At 36.4% G+C, this 20549-nt stretch overlaps 1 protein-coding gene across 3 annotated transcripts in view; it reads left to right on the top strand.

Annotated features, from left to right (window-relative positions):
* mon2 (MON2 homolog, regulator of endosome-to-Golgi trafficking) overlaps nt 1-20549 on the top strand; it is a 64562-nt gene that overhangs the window by 41174 nt on the left and 2839 nt on the right. The window contains exons 21-33 of one of the 3 annotated variants that reach the window (XM_077209758.1): nt 1311-1421; nt 2469-2644; nt 3524-3686; nt 4257-4550; nt 5391-5589; nt 7186-7820; nt 10746-10889; nt 11722-11739; nt 15381-15509; nt 16391-16581; nt 16669-16729; nt 17479-17602; nt 19350-19557. In XM_077209758.1, coding sequence (XP_077065873.1) covers nt 1311-1421; nt 2469-2644; nt 3524-3686; nt 4257-4550; nt 5391-5589; nt 7186-7820; nt 10746-10889; nt 11722-11739; nt 15381-15509; nt 16391-16581; nt 16669-16729; nt 17479-17602; nt 19350-19557 — 2453 coding nt within the window. Of the gene's footprint in view, nt 1-1310; nt 1422-2468; nt 2645-3523; nt 3687-4256; nt 4551-5390; nt 5590-7185; nt 7821-10745; nt 10918-11721; nt 11740-15380; nt 15510-16390; nt 16582-16668; nt 16730-17478; nt 17603-19349; nt 19558-20549 lie in introns of all 3 variants that reach the window. The other 2 variants (XR_013196490.1, XM_077209759.1) reach the window with 2 other exon arrangements.

Here is a 20549-nt window from a genome sequence, read left to right as displayed (position 1 = left end):
TTTATTTATTAGGTATATACAATTTGGTGACATTTATTTTATTTATATTTATTTATTTATTTATTAATACAGTTTAGTTTTAAAGGTGTCTTTGTCCATTGGTTTTAATTATATTTTACACAATTTGGCATTATTTTTTTTCTGTATACTTCAGCTCTAATCACTAATAATATTGTTTCAGGGTCTCGAAATACTAATAATATTGCTTAAACAAATATAACTAATATCAGTACAACTAATTACAGTAAATAACTGTTGTAACGAGATGAGCCCTATTCTGAAATGTTAATATTTAATATTTGGCTAATATATTAGCTGCACGTTAATAATATAACGGTCTGCTCTGTACTTGCTGTCCTTGTCTGCTGTACTCACACTTCTTCTGTAGTTTTATATATATATGTATATGCTAAAGCACGATGTCCTCATGTTGTCTTATTCCGTCTTTTTCCCTTCTGTCTTTGCGACATGTCTGTTTTGTAGAAGGTAAGTGCCGAACTTTCTTTTTCTTCTCTTTGAGTAGTGACTCTTCTTTTTAAATCGGTTTGTCTGAAGTTTTCTGTTATCAAATCAGCCTGCGTTTTGTTTCATTTCACGTTTTTGTTGTTGCGTTAATCAGATGTATTTCTTTTCATAATGATCTTCGCTGTCACATGACTCACATCAGGGCTTCAACACAAGCCTCTTGTGCTGCACACTGAAACCCTGATCACAGAACGGCTATTTTATATGATAATTATATCCAGAATGTCATTTTGGACTTTCAGCTTTGTGTTGTGCAACTTCAGAAAGTCAAAAGTAATAGAGTAGAAATAACAGAAGTCAGAAGTTTAAACGTACGCTTGACGTTTTGCTCCCTAGAGTTTTATGCATTGGGGAATGTTAATGCAAATAATGGGAAAGGACTTTCTGACTGTGATTATGTGAGATTATTTAATCATCTACTTTACTTTTACATTCACAAAACACACCGAACTGTGATATATACACTCCAAATCCAATAAACAATGTCTGGTCTTGTGATCTTAAAAAAAATCACATATAATATTTTGCATAATACATTTTTTTTGCACAATAATTCTTTTTTTATAACCAATATCTATTGCTTTGCTTTTTTTTCTTGTGTTAATGGTGTTATTTTGTCCATCTTTATGTTGTCACCCTCCATTTACAATGTTTGATTTTGTCTGTCTGTATTTCATGAATGGGTGAATCTCAGCTGATGCGCTCATTCCTCACCACAAAATCATAAGAAAATAATTGCGAAATGATATATGAAGATGAAGCCTGTTATGCCGTTATCTTGTCAGGTGTGTCAGCATCCTAACACTCGTATGAGGGAATGGGGTGCAGAGGCCATTACCTCGCTGATCAAAGCTGGACTTTCCTACAAACACGAGCCACCGCTGTCCCAAAACCAGGTAATAATTCAGTCAGATCTTCTGAAATCAGTGCTTCTTCTGAGTAGGGTTGGGTATCATTTGAAGTTTAATTCCGATTCTTATCGATTCCTAATTTCGATTCCAATAAGGTAAAAAAAAAACACGTATTGCAAAATTGTAGCTGAATATCTTGAACAAAAATCAACACATACACAAGAAACTTTTGCCTTTGGTTACAATACCATAGAAAAACACCCAACAAATATAAATTTCAAGCATTATCAAAGACAAGTAAACACTAAAAGAGAACAAATAAAAGATTAGTAATCGCAACGAATAGATACAACTGATTTAAAAAAAAAAGATTTTTATGTATGCAGGTACAGAAACTCTAATCAAATGTAAAATAACACCGCATTTTATAAATGAAATATACATTACAAATATAGTTACAGAAGTTATTCAGTCAAGAACAAGTTAATTTTCTCTTTGTGTTTTGTTGTTTGATCAGTGTTATTATAGAGATGGCAGCAGGAATATCAGGCTGCTGTCACTTTAAGAGTTGCCCAATATAGTTACACACGTCTTCAGTGTTGCGGGCTTGAATGGTTTAAAATCACTTTTTCTGTGCACACGTTTTGGATGTGTGTGCAGCACATAAAACAGTACAAAATGGTTTAAAATCACATTTTCTGTGAGCGCGTTTTGAAATGTGTGTATAGCACAGAAAACAGCGATTCGTCTCTCCTTTGATTTGTTTAAAGTCTTTTTGAAATGCTCACAAAGGAATCGATAAGAGGAATCTAGATTTTAACTTTATAACTACAGATTTTATAACTTTGAGGGATTACAGATTAAAAATAGCCTGCATGGCTAAATCTGGCACATTTACATGATGGACTTGAGTGCTCATGTTAATTAATGTGCATTGTCCCTTTTAAAATCAATAAATTCAAATAACAAGTATCCGATTCCTGACCTCAAGTATTCGATTACATAATTGGATTTTCGATTCCCAACCAGACTTCAGAGTTTGATTTTGGTTATTGATTGGACAACACCTAACCGATCCCCTGTCCTCCTCAGCGTTTGCAGCTGCTGCTTCTGAACCCGTTGAAGGAGCTTTCCAACGTCCTTCACGCTGATATCCGACAGAAACAGCTGGAGTGTGTCCTGCAGATCCTACAGAACCAGGGAGACAGTCTCGGACCGGGATGGCCTCTGGTACTGGGGGTCATCGGAGCCATCCGCAATGACCAGGGGTGAGACACACTGACTGACCTTGCAGAAAAGAGCATCCTAATCCTCTGGTGCCGTTCTGTCACTTTTTGACTGAAAAATTCTTTTTTTTTATTTGTATATATATATATATATATATATATTTTTTTTTTTTTTTTTTGCATGGAAAATGTTTTGGCACTTGCTATGTGAACACAAAAAAATGGCGGTTCGAAAATATAAAATGGTCCTGAGAAATATATACCCACTTGTATTGTTCAGGGTCAAAAATTAGTGCATTGGAAACAAATGTGAGATGAATTTCATCTAGTGGAAATGATTGGTACTGCACCCAAACAAAATCTTACTTAAAGCTAATTTTTTGATTTGACAGAGCTTTTTTAGATTTATGGCTTTGATTTTCTCACAATTTTAGAATAAAACATGGGAAATATAGATTTCATATAAAAATAAAAAATATTATTTTTGTGCATTTTTCATAACAATAAATGTAAAATTCTTTGGTAGTTCAAAGGTGTTTACAAGCCAGAGCAAACTTTCCTAGAAAGTTTCTAACGAACTTAGGTTTTTGTCTAATTTAGTTTGAAATGATGTCACACCACTTTGTTCTTCAAGTAGATTTCTGTTCGTCAGCGACTAGATATCGCCCATGAAAATGTACTGATCAACAGTGAATGTCCCCAAATTCTGCAAAAATTGTCAAAATTTTCATGGGTCCTGTTTGGGTTATGATAGTTTGTGCTTGGTCAATCCTGAAAACTTCCCTGGTCAACCAGGCTCTTGTGAAGCCAGCTGACCAAAGAACCTTTTATGATTTAGCTAGTTAACAGCTAGCATCCAAAAGTCACATTTAAAGTGTTGATCTTGGAGAGTCTCATTTGTACGCATCTTGCATTCCACAGTGAATCCCTCATACGAACAGCGTTCCAGTGCCTGCAGTTGGTGGTGACCGACTTCCTACCCACAATGCCTTGCATGTGCCTCCAAATTGTGGTGGATGTAGCAGGCAGCTTTGGGCTCCAGAACCAGGAGCTGAACATCAGCCTGACGTCTATCGGCCTTCTGGTGAGGAGAACCGCTAGTGTTGCTAGTAAAATCGGTAACACTTTACAATAAGGTTTATTAGTTAACATTAGATAACTACCTAAGAATGAACAATACTTCTACAGCATTTATTAATCTTAGTTAACATTAATTTCAACATTTACTAATACATTATGAAAATCAAAGGTTGTATTTGTTAACATTAGTTAATGCACTGTGAACTAACATAAACACACAATGTACAGCTGTATTTTTTATTAACTAATGTTAACAAAGATTATTAAATACTGTAACAAATGTAGATTTTTTTTTTGTAGGCTTTTTAATTCTAAAGAGTGCCATGGTCATCCTGAAGCTTTCTTTGATGGACTACTAAAAACCCTTGACCATAGAACACCTTCGACTGTATACTTCTTCTTTAGATGTGTATACTTTGTGCGAAGACAGTAACAAATGAATTGCTCATTGTTAGCTCATGTTAGTTAATACATTAACTAATGAACCTTATCGTAAAGTGTTGCCTGCAACTCAAGTTCCTTTGAATTGATGAGTAGACTGAGTAAAAATCTTCTCTTTCTCCACTTTCTGCAGTGGAATATCTCAGATTACTTCTTCCAAAGGGGAGAAGCCATTACAGAGGAGCTGGAAAAGGAGGAAGCGGTTCTCCTGAAACAGGCCCAAGATAGAGGAGAACCTCTGAACCGACCCTTCCACCCGGCACCGCCCTTTGACTGCCTGTGGTTGTGCCTGTATGCCAAACTGGGCGAGTTGTGTGTAGACCCACGGCCGGCTGTGAGGAAAAGCGCAGGGCAAACCATGTTCTCCACCATTGCTGCTCACGGGACGCTCCTGCAACCCCCGACCTGGAACATTGTGGTTTGGAAGGTACTGGATCAGACTTGGCCAGGGACAAAATTAACTATGGATGCACCGATATGAAAATTTTTGCCGATATTTCTTTGTATTTGAAAACCGATATATTGGCCGATCTAAATCCAAAACAGAGGTATTTAAAAATGATGCATGTTTAGTCATGTGAAACATATTGTACTGATAGATATCTATGGGCGTTTTGTCTATAAGAAGTGTTTAGGTTGATCGCATTACAAGTGGACGACACTAAATACTGGTTTAAACGAGGTCTAAAATGTTTTGATCTTCTAGAGGCTCTTGAAAACACATTTGACTGGTTTGGAAGGTACTGGATCAGACTTGCCCAGTGACCAAAATAACTAGGGATGCACAGATATGAAAATTTTTGCCTATACTGATAACCGATAATTCTTTGTATTTGAAAGCCGATAACCGATATATTGGCCGATAAATCTAAACCCAAATCTTTATGTAATTTTTAAGAGCCTGATTACAAAAACAAAAGTCTCACCAATAAAAGCCATGTCCCAAACTATGTTCTCATTATAATTTTATGTAGCTTATATGACAGACTTGCACTGCACATATTTTCCCTTTTGAAGTGATTCCAATTTCAAGCCATTCAAAACCATCATGTTGAACAGTGTGCATCTGAAGTGTCTAAGCTGAAGGAAATAATACATTATCAGCTTTATTATATCGGCTAAATTTTCTTATCAGGCAAATAACATTAACATTAAAAATTAACATATATCGGCAGATGGTGGCTAATATATCATGCATCCCTAAAATGAACCCGATTGCATTGTAATTGTTGCTAATGACGGAAACCTCTGTAACATTGCTCCGCAGGTTCTCTTTCATCTGCTGAACTGTGTAAGGAAGTCCTCCACCACGGCCGACAAGGAGAAGATCGAATCTGGAGGTGGAAATATCCTCATCCACCACTCGCGCGACACGGCAGAGAAGCAGTGGGCGGAAACGTGGGTTCTGACGCTCGCGGGTGTAGCTCGGATCTTCAACACCAGGAGATATCTGCTCCAGCAGCTGGGTAAGCATTGAAAGATGTGCTTCTCAAAGGCAAATCTACACTAATCTGGATATATTTGAAAACAGCTATAGTCTACATTAGATAATACCAGTTTAGCTCAAACAATTACCAAGCAATGCTTCATGTTGTTCAGTCTGTGGTGTAAAAAGGTGCATTAGCAATTACAGAAAAAACACTTCAGCAAAACATGATCAGCTCAAAGTGTCCCAATAATTTTTGGTCCCAAATGTTTATAAATTTTACTGGTAGTCACTGTATGAATAATTTTTCGGTATAATATGTCAGTTTACTTTATTTTGCTCTCCTCACTTACATAAATTAACTATAGTGTCCTGAACCCACTAGTAAAACAATTAAAAAAATTATATCTGGTCTGAATAATTTTTGTTTGTGTATTATATGATATTATATTATATTTTTGTACTACAAAAACTGAGCTTTTTGAAGACACCCCCCAAGTTATAGTTTGGACTGTGAAAACAGAGGTTTATTAAAATGCACTGATAGATATCTATGGTCGTTTTATCTATAAGAAGTGTTTTGGTTGATCGGATCACAAGTGGACGACACTAAATACAGGTGTAAACGGGGTCTAAAAGGTTTTGAGCTTGTCCACTTTCAGCCACTTTCAGAGGTAGAAGAAAACGCATTGCTTTCGCAGTGTAAACGCTCATGTGATCAAATGTGTTCGAACAGCCACAAAAGACCGTCTTCTCTCCGCCTACTGATGTGTGAACATTATGGGAAGCGTTCTAGCCAGACGGGATTTAAACTTTGTTGGCTGGAGACCCAAGTTAGGTTTGGAGATGAGAAATGTACCAAGCACAATGTTCTCTCTCCATTCCTGATTTCTAACACACACTCACAGCGTTCGTGATCTTGTGGCTGTCAGAGCAGAAACTAAAGCTGATGTTCTCCGTGTGTTTCTCAGTCGTCCCTGGTCATGTTCAATATTTAAATTGTGTGAGCTTATTCCGTCCATTAGATTGAAAGATCTACACCAGGTGTAAACGGGAATTTGTCTGCCTCGTTTACTTGGGATCCAATCGACCAAAACACATCTTAATGCTCACAGGTTGTAAACAGTGCCTATGTTTATACCAATATGTGCCGGCTTCGTTTCGGACGTTTCTTACTTTGTATTCTTGTCTTGTTTCCAGTCCAAATATCAAACATTTCTTAAATCAAGATGCATTTGCTAAAGTAGTAAAATGATTAGATAATTAAGTCTTATTTTCTGGAGAAATTAAAAATTAGGTGAGTTTTTGCTTAAAATAAGCTAGATGATCTGCCAATGGGGTTAGAAAAATAATCTTGTTTCTATTTAAATTAAGATTATTTTTCTTACCCCATTGGCAGATATTTTTGCTTTTTTTAAGCATCAACTCACTTAATTTTTTTTTTTATTTCCCCAGAAAACAGGTCATTTTAAAATGTCATTTTACTCTTCTAATAAATGCATCTTGATTTAAGAATTTTTATATATTTGGACTGAAAACAGGACAAAAATACTAAGTAAGAAAAGCATTTTTTTCCAGTGAATTGATCCGGATTGGAAGACGGATCTCAGAATTTGATTCTTGCTTTTTTTTGCAGGTGACTTTTTCAAAGCTTGGGAAGTTCTTCTGGACCACATCCAGTCCGCTGCCCTCAGCAAGAACAATGAAGTTTCCCTCGCCGCCCTCAAGAGCTTCCAGGAGATCCTCCAGCTCGTCACCCCCATTAAAGACACGGATAGACCCGATGCTCTCGCAGCTATGGACGTTCCTTCTGTCCTAATGGAGTCTCTTCAAGGTTCTGGTCCAGGAAGACCCCTAATCCGATCCGATTCACTTGCAGAGCGACTAGCCCAGCGCTACGGCGTCCAACCTTCGCTTCCGCCACCTGGAGAAGAGATTGACGACTCGGCTCTTTGGTGGTCGGCGTGGAACACTTGGTACCGGGTGGGAACCGAGTGCACGCGACCCCCTAGTGGTGGACCAGATAAACTAGTGTTCGTACCCAGCCAGCCTTTCCTGACGGCGCTAATACAGATTTTTCCAGCATTGTACCAGCACATCGCAGGAGGGTTCAGCATGGAGGATCTCAAGAAGCTGGGGGTGATCCTGTATGGAGCCGTGTCGGTCCCCATAAGTTCAGATTCTTCGCCGTTCATCTTGCCCTCTTACACCGAGGCTGTGCTCACAAGCCTTCAAGAAGCAGTCCTGACCGCCCTCGATGTCCTGCAGAAGGTACAGAACCTACTTTAAAGGTCCAGTGTGTACATTTTAGTGGCATCTACTGGTGAGATTGCGAATTGCAATAAACACAAGTTACGGTGGCCGACAGGAAGTGATGTCGTCGTCTGAGACACCAGAGAGTAGCCAGTTAAACAATGAGGTTTCTTTACAAAGATAAATTTAGAAATTAGGTTTACTTAATTATTCAGTAACACTATATGTTATTGGGAATATTATTGTTACTTGCTCGTCATTGTGTCAGTGTTTTATTCGCTGACTTTAGCTGCTTCTTTGCACGAAGAACAACATAGTGACGAAACGCGTTTGTCCGTTTAGGGCCACTGTAGAAACATGTCGATGTAAGGAGACCCGCGTGTGTAGATAGAAATGACTCATTCTAAGGTAATAAAAACAATGGTTCATTTAGTAAGGTCTTTATACACCACTGCCAACATAATTATGAAAATGATATTGCATTTCTGTCAACATATCCTCCTAAATATTACACAATGCACTTTTAAGTTAGTTAGTTAATTTGTATAGCACATTTAAAAACCTTTAGCACATTGAGTTGGCTAAAGTGCTTTCCATTAAAACAATATTCCATGAGCATAAATAGCCAAAAATACAAAAAACATTAAACACCAAACCAAAATACATTACAATTAAAAGGATAGTTCCCCTCAAAAATGAAAATCGTCTCATAATTTACTCACCTTCAAGCCATCCTAGGTGTTTATGACTTTCTTCTTTCAGCTAAACACAATCAAAGTTATATAAAAAAAATATCCTGGCTCTTCCAAGTTTTATAATGGGAGTGAATGGGGCCCAAAAAAGCACATCCATCATAAAAGTAATCCACACTCTGAAGCAAAGCCATGCGTTTTTGTATGAAAAATATCCATAATTATAACTTTACAAACTATAATCACTGAAACTCCTCCGACATTTCTCTTTAAAAATTCTCATTTTGGACTTCTAATTCGTTTACAGTGTTTTGTTTTGCTCTATCCTCTGCGCTTCACGTTACATCAATATGTAATGCGTTGGGTCAGAGGTCACTCTTCCGCCTGAACCCGACTCACATACGGCCGTTATCGGAAGCCAGTGATTATAGTTATGAAAATGGATATTTTTCATACAAAAACGCATGGCTTCACTTCAGAAGGCCTTTATTAACCCCTGGAGTCGTGTGGATTACTTTTATGATGCATGGATGTGCTTTTTTGGGCCCCATTCACTCCCATTATAAAGCTTGGAAGAGCCAGGATATTTTTTTATATAACTCTGATTGGGTTTGGCTGAACGAAGAAAGTCATAAACACCTAGGATGGCTTGAGGGAGAGTATATTATGAGATAATTTTCATTTTTGGGTGAACTATCTCTTTAATGTTGCCTGTTAACATTCTGAATGGAATGTTGAGTTTGTTTTAGGTTGCATGAGGTCGTTTTCACTCTTTGATGCTTCTGTTGTTTGGGTTTCCACTGTGGGCCGATATATTTGCGTTGTTAATGCAAGTTCCACACGAGCACTAGTTAGTTGTTGAATGACTAGACAAGTCATCCATTCAGTCCCATCCTTATTTTTCTCACCATCCAAATAAACCAAACTCTAGGGCTGCAACAACTAATCGATAAAATCGATTATAATCGATTATGAAAATCGTTGTCAACGAATGTCATTATCGATTAGTTGGTCTGCTTACGTCACGGGGAGCGTTTACTGGTACGCACACACACACAAGGTCTCTCTCCCTCAGGCGCTCTGCCGAGCGCGCGCGCTAAACGGTTTGGAGCAGTCTCTTCTGTCTCGCATGCGCGCTCTTGCTTGCGCGCTCTAGATTTCGGGAGTTTGAACTAATTCGCGGGCATCAGGGAGCCGCAATCAATATGCGGGAGACTAGCGGGACTTCCGGGATGTCTGTATTTTGTCTCGAGCATCAGGTTGTGCAATCAGTTCGCTCGCAACGTAAGTGATGGATTAAAATAGCGCTACCGCAGAAATAGGTTAAATTAAAACGGTCTTTACAAAGCGAAGCATTAAATACAAAGGCAGTTAATAACAGCAGCAGTAAAATATTGTTTTTAGTCACTGTACTCAGTGGTTTTCAGCGAATGCTTGTGCACTAATGCATAATTTCTCCTGTCCTTTACTCAAGCCTGTTAGCTTGCTGGGTAACGTTACCTCCATTCCGTTCTCTTTTTATAGCATTTGTCTACTAAGTTTTAATTGTTTTTCAAACGCGATCTACTGCGGCTCTACGTTCACACAATTGTGTTCAGTCTTTCTATATTTATTTAATCAATTTATCCTTATATTATATTCTTTTATATATTATATATATAATATATATTATATTCTTTATCCTTATATTCCTTATATATAATTAATTTTAAATAAAAATTAAATGAATTATATATTTTAGATGTTTTTAGTTTGTTTTTAGTTCAGATATTCACATCTGAACAACATGTCTGTGTAAATTTGTTTTAACAAAAATTGTGTTAAAACATAATATGTTGGATATCATTTTTTTAACAATAATCATGTTTGTCAACTTGCCATCAGCAATTATCATTAAAAACAATGCAAATATTGATATTAGTAAAACTCAATGTGTGGCTTTTGCACTTTTTAAAGTACACTTTTACACATAAATACCCTGATTTACGGTTTTATTTAGTTATAATTAAAAAAAAAATCTAATTTAATTTCTATCCGATTAATCGATTAATCGAAAAAATAATCGTCCGATTAATCGATTATCAAAATAATCGTTAGTTGCAGCCCTACCAAACTCCAATGACTAACAGACTTGCATTTACACAAAAAAAAACTGAAAATCATGTTTTTTTTATGGATTACACACCTGTTGTATCAACTAGATCAGTTGATTGTGATTAAGACTGAATGAGATTGTTTGTCATTGTTCCAGGCAATTTGTGTGGGTTCGGAGAATCTCCAGGTGATGTATCCGGCCATCTTTGAGCAGCTCCTGTTGTTCGTAGAGTTCTCCTGTAAACCTCCTCAGTACGGAAAGATGGAGACCAAACACGTGGCCAATGCCAAATACAACCAGGTGAGCTTCTGTCCTGTTTCCACCTCGGGTGGGCTTCACTTTTCAGCTGCTTTCAAGATGGTGGACTTGGTTTTGTTGGTCTTGATCTTTGTTTTATGACTCACCATACATACTCATCATCATGCACAGCATTCATTTCCATGTCTGTTTCCCAATATGATGATGTAGTAGAAGATCTTTGTTTCTGCTCTGGAGCGTTTTAAGGGTTTTGAAACACGTCTTCACTTCTTTGCAGTTTTTCTTCTTCCCTGTTCAGTTAAATGAGGTTCTAGGATTACAACATTCACTTTTGTCAGAACTATTTGGGGATTTTAAGATACTTTCAGTGGCTTTCCCTCTCTTTTTCTGATTGTTTTTGAAGATATTTGTCTTTGCATGCTGTGGTTTTATTTTATTTTAGTCATGTCTGAATACTTTGGACCACGTTTTTCACATGTTTAGGGTTTTAATCATTTAAAGCTTTTATAACACTAAGGTTGGGTCAGCATACCAATCAAAACTATAAACCGGAAAGAAATGTGAAATACTCAAATGTTTAAAACATCTTCTTTTACTTTAGATAATCTCTTACATCGAAATGAGGTTTTTGTGTCTCAAAAATTACACAAATATTTTTGAGAATATTGTGATATAAATTTTACCTACATTACCCCATCTCTCAGGTTAAATACAAAGTATTTTTAAACATGACTTTTAAACCAAACGTTTGTTAGTTTTTCTTGTTGTCATTGTATGAAGTAGTTTCATTGTGCGGTTGTGATCAGCACTGTTAGTAAACATTTGTCTGCTCTTCTCTTGTTCTGTTTTTGTACTTCATACGGATCCACTTTAGATCCAACTGTTTGCACCGGTGAGTTCTTCCTCCCTTCCGCTGTCTTTTTCAATATCTCCGTCTCTCGTCTGCTTTCTGCCTCGTTTTCTCTTCCTTTTTCTCTTCGGCTGCTCTTGAGCTCGATTTAACTGCTCTAAATGACAAACTTCGCTCTTTCATACTCTTAAAGGGATAGTTCACCCAAAAATGTAAATTCTGTAAGAATTTACTCTCCCTCATGTTGTTCAACCCTGTAAGACCTTCGTTCATCTTCAGAACACGAATTAAGATATTTTTTATTAAATCTGAGAGCGCAGCGCTTCTGTGTTGTACGTCACACGCATCACACACACGTCCAGCGTCGGCCAATAGTGAGCCTAGGTGTGACGTACAACACCGAAGCGCTGCGCTGTTACACTAGTGAACTCACTCGAGGCCCACAGAGAAGGAAATGAGTAGTTGAATAAAGTCGTTTTTTTTTTTTTCGCTCAAAAAGTATTCTCGTCGCTTGATAAACTTAAGATTGAGCCACTGTAGTCACTTGGACTATTTTAACAATATCTTTAATAACTTTTCGGGGAACAAGTGTCAATCCCTTAGAAGCCTATGGAGGAGTGATCCAGCTCTCAGATTTAATCAAAAATATCTTAATTCATGTTCTGAAGATGAACGAAGGTCTTACGGGGTTGAACAACATGAGGGAGAGTAAATACTGACAGAATTTACATTTTTGGATGAACTATCCCTTTAAGCCATTTCTCCGCTCATTTCCATCAGCCACATCTGTTCATTCATCTCAAAACTGCCAAAACAAACTACAATTTCAGTTATTTTATGGCATTTCTTAGAACTGTCTGTTGAAAAGTTATGAAATTTTGCACATTTATAATGGAGAGTCTCCACTTCTATCATGACAGTTTTTCAAACTCTCTAGTGCCACAAACAGTTAATTTTGTATAATTTTTAACTACTAATCTTTGAATTACGTGGTCAAGAAACACACCATGTTTGAAATAGCATGCTAGCACACTACTCTAACTATTGTTGCAGAATTAGTATGTATAATCTACATATTGATAAATGTAGTATTCTATAAATACAGACAAATGTACAGTCTACAACACTACATGACATACAGTCTCCCACAATGCAATGTGCTTGACTTGACCTTCCATTTCCAGTGTTTTAATAATTAAAATTTTGACATCACCTGACCGATATTTTACTCAAATTATTATTAAATATTATATAAATATAAATAAAATAAAAATTTCAGTTTCCAACATAACTGGATTAAACTTGCAACATATTGAAAATAAACTAGCTTGCTGTTGTGTGTAGCATGTAGTACACAGTATATATTACACACTTGAACACAACCTAAATTTATTGCCTTATGTGTAGTTTAAAGCACATGGTGGTTTCAATTTTGTTAAACCTACTATTAAAAAGTTATACATTTATTAATAGCCATTTACCAATTTGCGTGTAGCACATCTATGAATTGGGCGACAAGGATGCTTGGAGGTCGACACAAAGGCGATAGCAATTAAATTAGATGCACATGTACCTGTATATTGTATGTATACTCTCGTGCTGTATTTGCTTCTTTTTTAGAACACTTGATAGTTATCTAATCACAATAACTAAATATATATTACAGTGATGATAAAAAAAGAACTGAAATCGAATGTTTTTGATCTGTTTATGTTTTATCCTTCTCACGTCTCTTGCTTTAAACATGCAACTTTGCTGGATGATGAATGCATAAAAGCGACCAGCTGGATATAAACGAATGCAAATGTATTGTAAAAATCGTGAAAATAAACAATTGGGTCGGGTTTGCGTGTGTTTTTGTCACATTGTTTTATAGTCCCCCTGTAATCAATCATTTTATCCCTTACAACTCATCTTTGATCACCAAAATGACAATTCCTGCCTTAAAATATCTTGAATGTAACTCGACACCCTTGCCTCATTTAGTATACGTGATTCTATGAATATGCAAATGAGCCCCGCCTCCACTCACTCGCTCACTCAGAGATCCACTCGTTGACGATCACACGTTGATCTGATTGGTTATAAGGTAGTTTGTGACGTCAGAAACACCAGCGATTTCAAACCGTGTTTTTGAGACTGTCTTTGGTTCACTGCAGTTTTAAGGAGAAAATACTCAGCAATACTGTCGACTTTGCATTTACACATGACTGGTCTTAAAGCATATTAAAAACACTACATAGACGTATAAACAACATTAAAAGCTGGATTTTCTCCAAAGCGGGACTTTAATTGTTTAAGGTACACGTAATGTTAGCGTCCTCTCGGCCTCGACTGCAAACATACTGCTGTTCGTTCTCTACTAATGCAGCATCTAGCCAACATATTAATTACTTTATAATGATATGAAAGCACGTACAGTAGTGGACTGTATACATACCGTCAATGTCTGTTTTAAATCCACATCTAAAGTGTCTCGCTCTGTGCAAAACAAACTCCACAATGCGTCAGTGAGTTTTTATTTCGCCTCTAGTGGCCGCTCTCGTACTGTTAATGGCAACAGACTCTGCAGAATCAATCAGGATGGATTTTTTGCAGAAAACCGATTGTTCCAGTGCCGAATAATCGGCAAAACCGATCAATCGGTCGATCTCTAGTATCTTCAAAACTCGTTGGCTAAGCGACTTGACACTATGTAGCTCTATCTATTGTTCAGAATTTATATAATAACCAAAAATATGTAAAACAATAACCATTTAATTTGAAAAATGAAGATTTCAAACAGGCATTGAGGCTGTTTTCGCAAATTTTCACCAAACTTTGTATCACTGTCACAATAAAGCCTTTTAATGAATATAAAGATTAAATGATTACAAAGTCAATATTCTTACAATTGGACAAATTCAAATTAGAGATCGACCGATATTGGCTTTTTATAACCGATAACAATTGTGATTATTTGCATGTTTATATGCCGATAACCGATATACAGAACCGATATATATATATTATTTCTGTCTTTGACCGTTATAACAGAACTGAACTGAACAAAACTGTTTTAACACTTATTTTCTATACTGTCATTTCTGTATAGTCTTTCACTGCCTCCTTGCATTGCATTCATAAAAAAACACACTTCTACATTAATAAATAATGGTTAATAAAGTGTCTATATAAAAGCTAAATTGGGACAGGACTTGACGGATTATCACCATTTATCGGTGAATCCAATAAAACAAAACCAATACTCGGTTATGGAAAATTGCTTACACATCTGGGAAAATATCGGTAAAACCGATTATCGGTCGATCAGTATTTCAAATAATGCTCATATCAGCATCAGTGTGTTTCAGTGGTGTGTTTGGCCTGTAGTTCCTACTTTTCATCTAATATTGTAGACCGTGTCAGAGTAATGTGGAGTTTGTCATCGAAATCTGACACACACGTTATTAGTGTTGAAGTGGAAATCTGTAGGCTCAATCCTGATAGTGGGGATAAAAATCAGATTTTAGGTTGAATAGTGTTTATGTGTTGACAATAACACATAATTGTGTGTCTTCACAATTCTTCTCTAATATTGTATTATTTTACAAGTATTCATGTCTTTGAGGCTGATGAGGAGACGTTTTGTTCTTTTAATAATGCATTGTAATCCACTGTCTTTATTTCATGTGTGTGTCCAGGCGGAGTGGGTGGCCTTAAACTACGTGCCGTTTGCAGAGCGATCTCTGGAGGTGCTGGTCGATCTGTATCATAAAACGGCCTGTCACAAAGCCGTTATCACCGAGAAAGTCCTGCAAAACATCATTAAGGTACTAAGCAAAACAACATATAACGGTTATAAAACTGACTGACCGCAGCAAATATAATTAGGTTGGCTTAAGACATGCTAATCATCCTAACAATGTGTTTAATCATGTTAGCAAGATGTTAAATTATGCTCACAACATGTTAAATCATGTTAGCAACATGTTGGAATATGTTAGCAATGTGTTAAATCTGGCTAGAAACGTGTTAAATCATGCTAACAACATGCTAAATCTTGTTAACAACAGGTAACCGTTTTATAAAAGCAATAAGGTACTCGAACAACAACATACAGCTTTAGCAAAGATGAAACTAGATTTAATTTCTACAGTGAACTAATAGTGTTATTTTACATTTAGGCTTAATTATTAATTTCTGTACCTGAATACTACTGTTAGACTTTGTAACGTTGATGTTTAGTTTTCATCTCTGCTTGTAATTTGTGTATTTGTTCTTATTTTATTACTGACTGTTCCCTTGTTTTAAAAAATGTGTGAACTATCAGTTATGCTAGTAGTTTTTGATGTAGTATCGAAGAACTTCAAGTGAGCTTTAAGTAATAAATGAAAAGCAGTTACACCCCCCCCCCCCCCCCCCATATGTATGTATTTACATATATACTTAAATGATCCGTAATAATATATCTGTAATGATATACGTAAATGATCCGAACCGTGAATTTTGTGACCCGTTCCTCCACTACTATCTATTCTATCTAGTCTCTGTTTGTCATGAACTTTTTATCTAGTTTATTTTTGGCATGCTATGTTAGTTTGGCATATATTTATGCAACATGTCAGACCTTCTCATCAGCATCTTAGACACTAAAGGCCACCTGTTTTCAGTCAAAGCAACACGTTTAAAGCAGAAGCTTGTCTGTGTTTAGACCGTGAGGATTCCTCTGGGACTGAAGTACGCCTGTCCCGCTGAGAGCACCTGGAAACTGGCCGTCTCTTCTCTGCTCAAAGTGCTTTCCATTGGACTCCCTGTTGCCCGGCAACAAGCATCCTCAGGCAAATTTGACACGATGTGGCCGGAGCTGGCGAACGCATTTGAGGACTTTCTGTTTACCAAAAGGTGTTCAATTTCCTTTCAACAGGATCATGATATCACGGTATATTAAACGCAAACAGAGCTTAATTCCTTTCCTCTCGTATCCCACAGCACACCTCCAGATAATCTGTCCATACAGGAGTTCCAGAGGAACGAAGCTGTAGATGTGGAGGTAATTTCATCAGACTGTTATGAAACAAACATAAAAACACAGAATTCTAGAATTATTGGTAATAAATGGCATTTTAAAATAAAGATTGATTCATTATAGGCTGATATAACTAGCTGGTATATGGACATTTTGTGATGATAAAGTATTAAGCGTATATTGTCTAAAATACTGTTAAATGCCGCAATTTTGTGTACATATTAGTGGCCAAATGTGATATCAAGAATAGGAAAATTGACATCTTAACCCTTTATTCAAATATTATTAAAAATGTGTTAAAGATTTTACAAGCATATTGTGTAGTTGTGCTTGGAGTCGATTGTTTTATTTGTGAAAAAACCCAATGAAACATGACAAATTGTGCAATTTTTTTTTTTACCAGGCTGTCACACAAAGAAATTACGAACACATGCAAAAACAAAAGAGAACCTATGAAATATTAATAATTGATCATGTTGTTTAGTCAATGTTTGCTTTTTCTATGCATTTTTATAGTAAAATAAAACATGTAGCTGTAGTTTGCCTTTTTTACCGATTAATTTTGTCAGATAAATGCCTTAACCAAGTTAATGTGTTCTTCCCTCATATGTAAAAAAATACAAAATATTTTCCTCATATATCGATGGTTTAATCAAACTTGTAAGAGTCATTAAAAACAAATATCCGACATCATCTTTGGCCACTACTATGTACAAAATAAATATTACATTTGAAATATTTTTCTTTAAATGTTTTGTTTTTTTGTCCTCTAGGTGGTGCAGTTGATCAGCACAGAGATTTTACCATTTGCCAATTTCATACCCAAAGAGTTCGTAGGTCGTATCATGAGCATGCTGAACAGAGGATCGATTCACTCCCAGTCTTCATCGTTCACAGGTACAGAGAATGATGAATCAACCGTCTTCATCTGATTCTCAATCTGTTAACTGTTCTTAAAGCAAATATTCACAGATCCTGTCATTTACTCACTCAAAAGATGATGTTCATGCTGCAAAGAAGGTTGTCAAGATCATAAAAGCATAAAGAAGTCCATAAGACTCATGCACTATGTTCTAAGACTTCATATGATAGCCGTGTGTGAGGAACAGAATGACACTAAAGGGGTCATGAACTGCATTTTCTAAAATTTTATAATGTTATCAAGGTTTTTACATCAAAAAAAAATCCTAATTTAGAAATAATAAGCTATTTTCTGTCCTGTTTTTGACCCTCTCTTTCGAACACACATTTTGATGGGCGTTTCGCATTCAAGACTTGGAAGTAAACGCCCACTGCTATGATTGGGTTACAGTTTTGCATATTAAAATAAGTAAGTACTTGGAGTTACCACAGTTATATTTGACAAAGGATGACTTGCGTGTGAATTATGAATGAATGTACCATAGTTTGTCACACTGCAGTTCTTATACGCTATTCATAGTTCATCCTTTATGATAAAGTGAAAGACGTATACATTGTAATTTGCAGTGCAGTGTTTTAAATAAAATGAAATGTTACTGATGACAAAACAGAAGATGACGCCCGCAGAAGCTTTTATTCAGGATTATAGCGAATGTCTTTGTTCAAAACAATAACAAAAGCAGCATAATGTACGTGCTTTCTTCTGTATTCATTTTTTTATTCATTCTTGAGGGTACAATACACAAAATACATAGAAATTAAACAATATAAATATGGAAATACATACGTACGCATGACCATAAGATACACATGCACAACTATACAATACATTGCAGGGAACAAAAACATGACAAGTCTACACAAAAACAAATACACTAAACTCTAAACTCAAATTATTTAACATCTTAAACGTCACTAAACATCTCATTTATCCGCATCTTTGATTATATGTATCTGATAATCCAACACATTAACCCCATGAATGCCGAAGCAAAGGAAAGAACAGCAAATCACAGCTATTTACAGTTTGACTGCGTCACGACAGTATAAACACCATACACGTATCAAACATCTGTCACAGACAAAGCAATAGTGACACACTGTTACTCACACTTGAGTTGTGACATTACTGTGAGATCCAATATAGTCGGCAATGCCTCATATTTTATTTTCAGTCTCACTGAAAAGTCTAGTTTAAAAACAAAGCCACAGTTTTAATGACATGATCTGGCTGGAACTTTGTTAAAAAGAAAGTTCATCCATGCTTTCTTAATGTTAGGATCACAAAGACTGTGTTTCCACTACTTTGCACTTCAAAACGTCTTGTAATCCTCAGATGCGTCTGTGTGGTTTTGTTGCTGGAGTAATCCTGTGTTTGCATCTGTCCCGTATTTACTACTACGTGACATGTGCGAAACGGTGGGCGGGGCTAAAGAGGCGATGATGTAGAAGTAGGCGTCGATCTGACTATGACATCATAATGTGACAAAATCTGAAGCGAGTCATTTCTGGACTTGCTTTCAATGAAGGCTGTTTTTAGATGAGGAAGTTTTGAGTTCTGAAACTCAGAGTATGTTTTTATAGTACAATGAGCTCTTATATGTCAAAAGATCAAGGAAAATTCAATTTCTTAATTCATGACCCCTTTAAAGTCGTTCGATAACTTTTACGAAGCAGGGACTGGAGTATGAATGCACTAACTGTCCGCTCTCATCCCGGGCAGAGGCTGAAATGGACATCCGTATGCGAGAGGAGTTCTCTAAAGTGTGTTTCGAGACGCTGCTGCAGTTCTCCTTCAGTAATAAGGTGTCGACGCCGCAGGAGGGCTACATCTCCCGTATGGCTCTGTCAGTGCTGCTGCAACGGGCGCAAGACGTGCTCCGGCGCTTCGTGGAGGACGAGAGACTCAGTGGACGCTGCCCGCTGCCCAGGTCAGCTCACGAGAACACACACACACACACACACACACACACACACTGAGCCTTTCAAAATAGGACTCTTTTCCTCCCCTCCCCACCACTTAACATTTTGCATAAAGAAAAAAATTAGGGATGCCCGATATATCGGCCACCGCACCGTATCGGTCGATATATGTTAATGTTTTATGTTATCGGCCTGATAAAGAAATTTGGCCTATATAATAAAGCTGATAAATAATATTATTTCCTTCAGCTGAGACACTTCAGATGCGCGCTGTTCAACAGTATGGTTTTTAATTACTTGAAAAATTATTGGAATCATTTTAAAAATGAAAATACGGTTAAGTGCAACATGTGCAGCGCAAATCTGTCATATCGTCTACATAAAATTATAATGAGAACAATATAATTGTGTGTTTAGGATTTTTGTAATCAGACTCTCAAAAATTATATGAAAATTTGGATTTAGATTTATCGGCCAATATATCGGTTATCCGCTTTCAAATATAAAGAATTATCGGTATCGGCCAAAATATTTTCATTAATATTTACATTTTGCATAAAGGATTTAAGGCTAGGTTCCCCGTTTATTGCTCAAAAGACTTTGTATCAATGGAACGTGCTTTTTCTGTAATGCTGCTTTGAAACTATCTCTTTGAAAAGCGCTATACAAATAACAGTGTACAATTTTTGAGGATTCTACATTTATCGGTGAATCCGATATTACAAAGCCGATGCAAAATTTCGGTAAAACCAATTATCGGTCGAGCTCGAATTTTTAGGAAGTTTTGGGCAATAGGTAATAAAATTACAGTAAAATCTGAAAGAAAATGCTACATTATAAATGCTAATTAAAATAATATATCAATGTTTTTATTTGTTTTGCATTACAATGAGAATGATATTATTTTGATGAATAAATGTGCTTTAATATCATGAAAATTATATAATGCAAAAAAAAAATCCTATTTCTAAAATTAGGCTTACATTCTTAATCCAAGATG

This window comes from Siphateles boraxobius, unplaced genomic scaffold, assembly GCF_051911475.1.
Source record: "Siphateles boraxobius isolate OS27281-9 unplaced genomic scaffold, OSU_SipBor_1 62, whole genome shotgun sequence".
NCBI classification, from domain to species: domain Eukaryota; kingdom Metazoa; phylum Chordata; class Actinopteri; order Cypriniformes; family Leuciscidae; genus Siphateles; species Siphateles boraxobius.
This window is presented reverse-complemented; position numbering and strand designations above follow the sequence as displayed.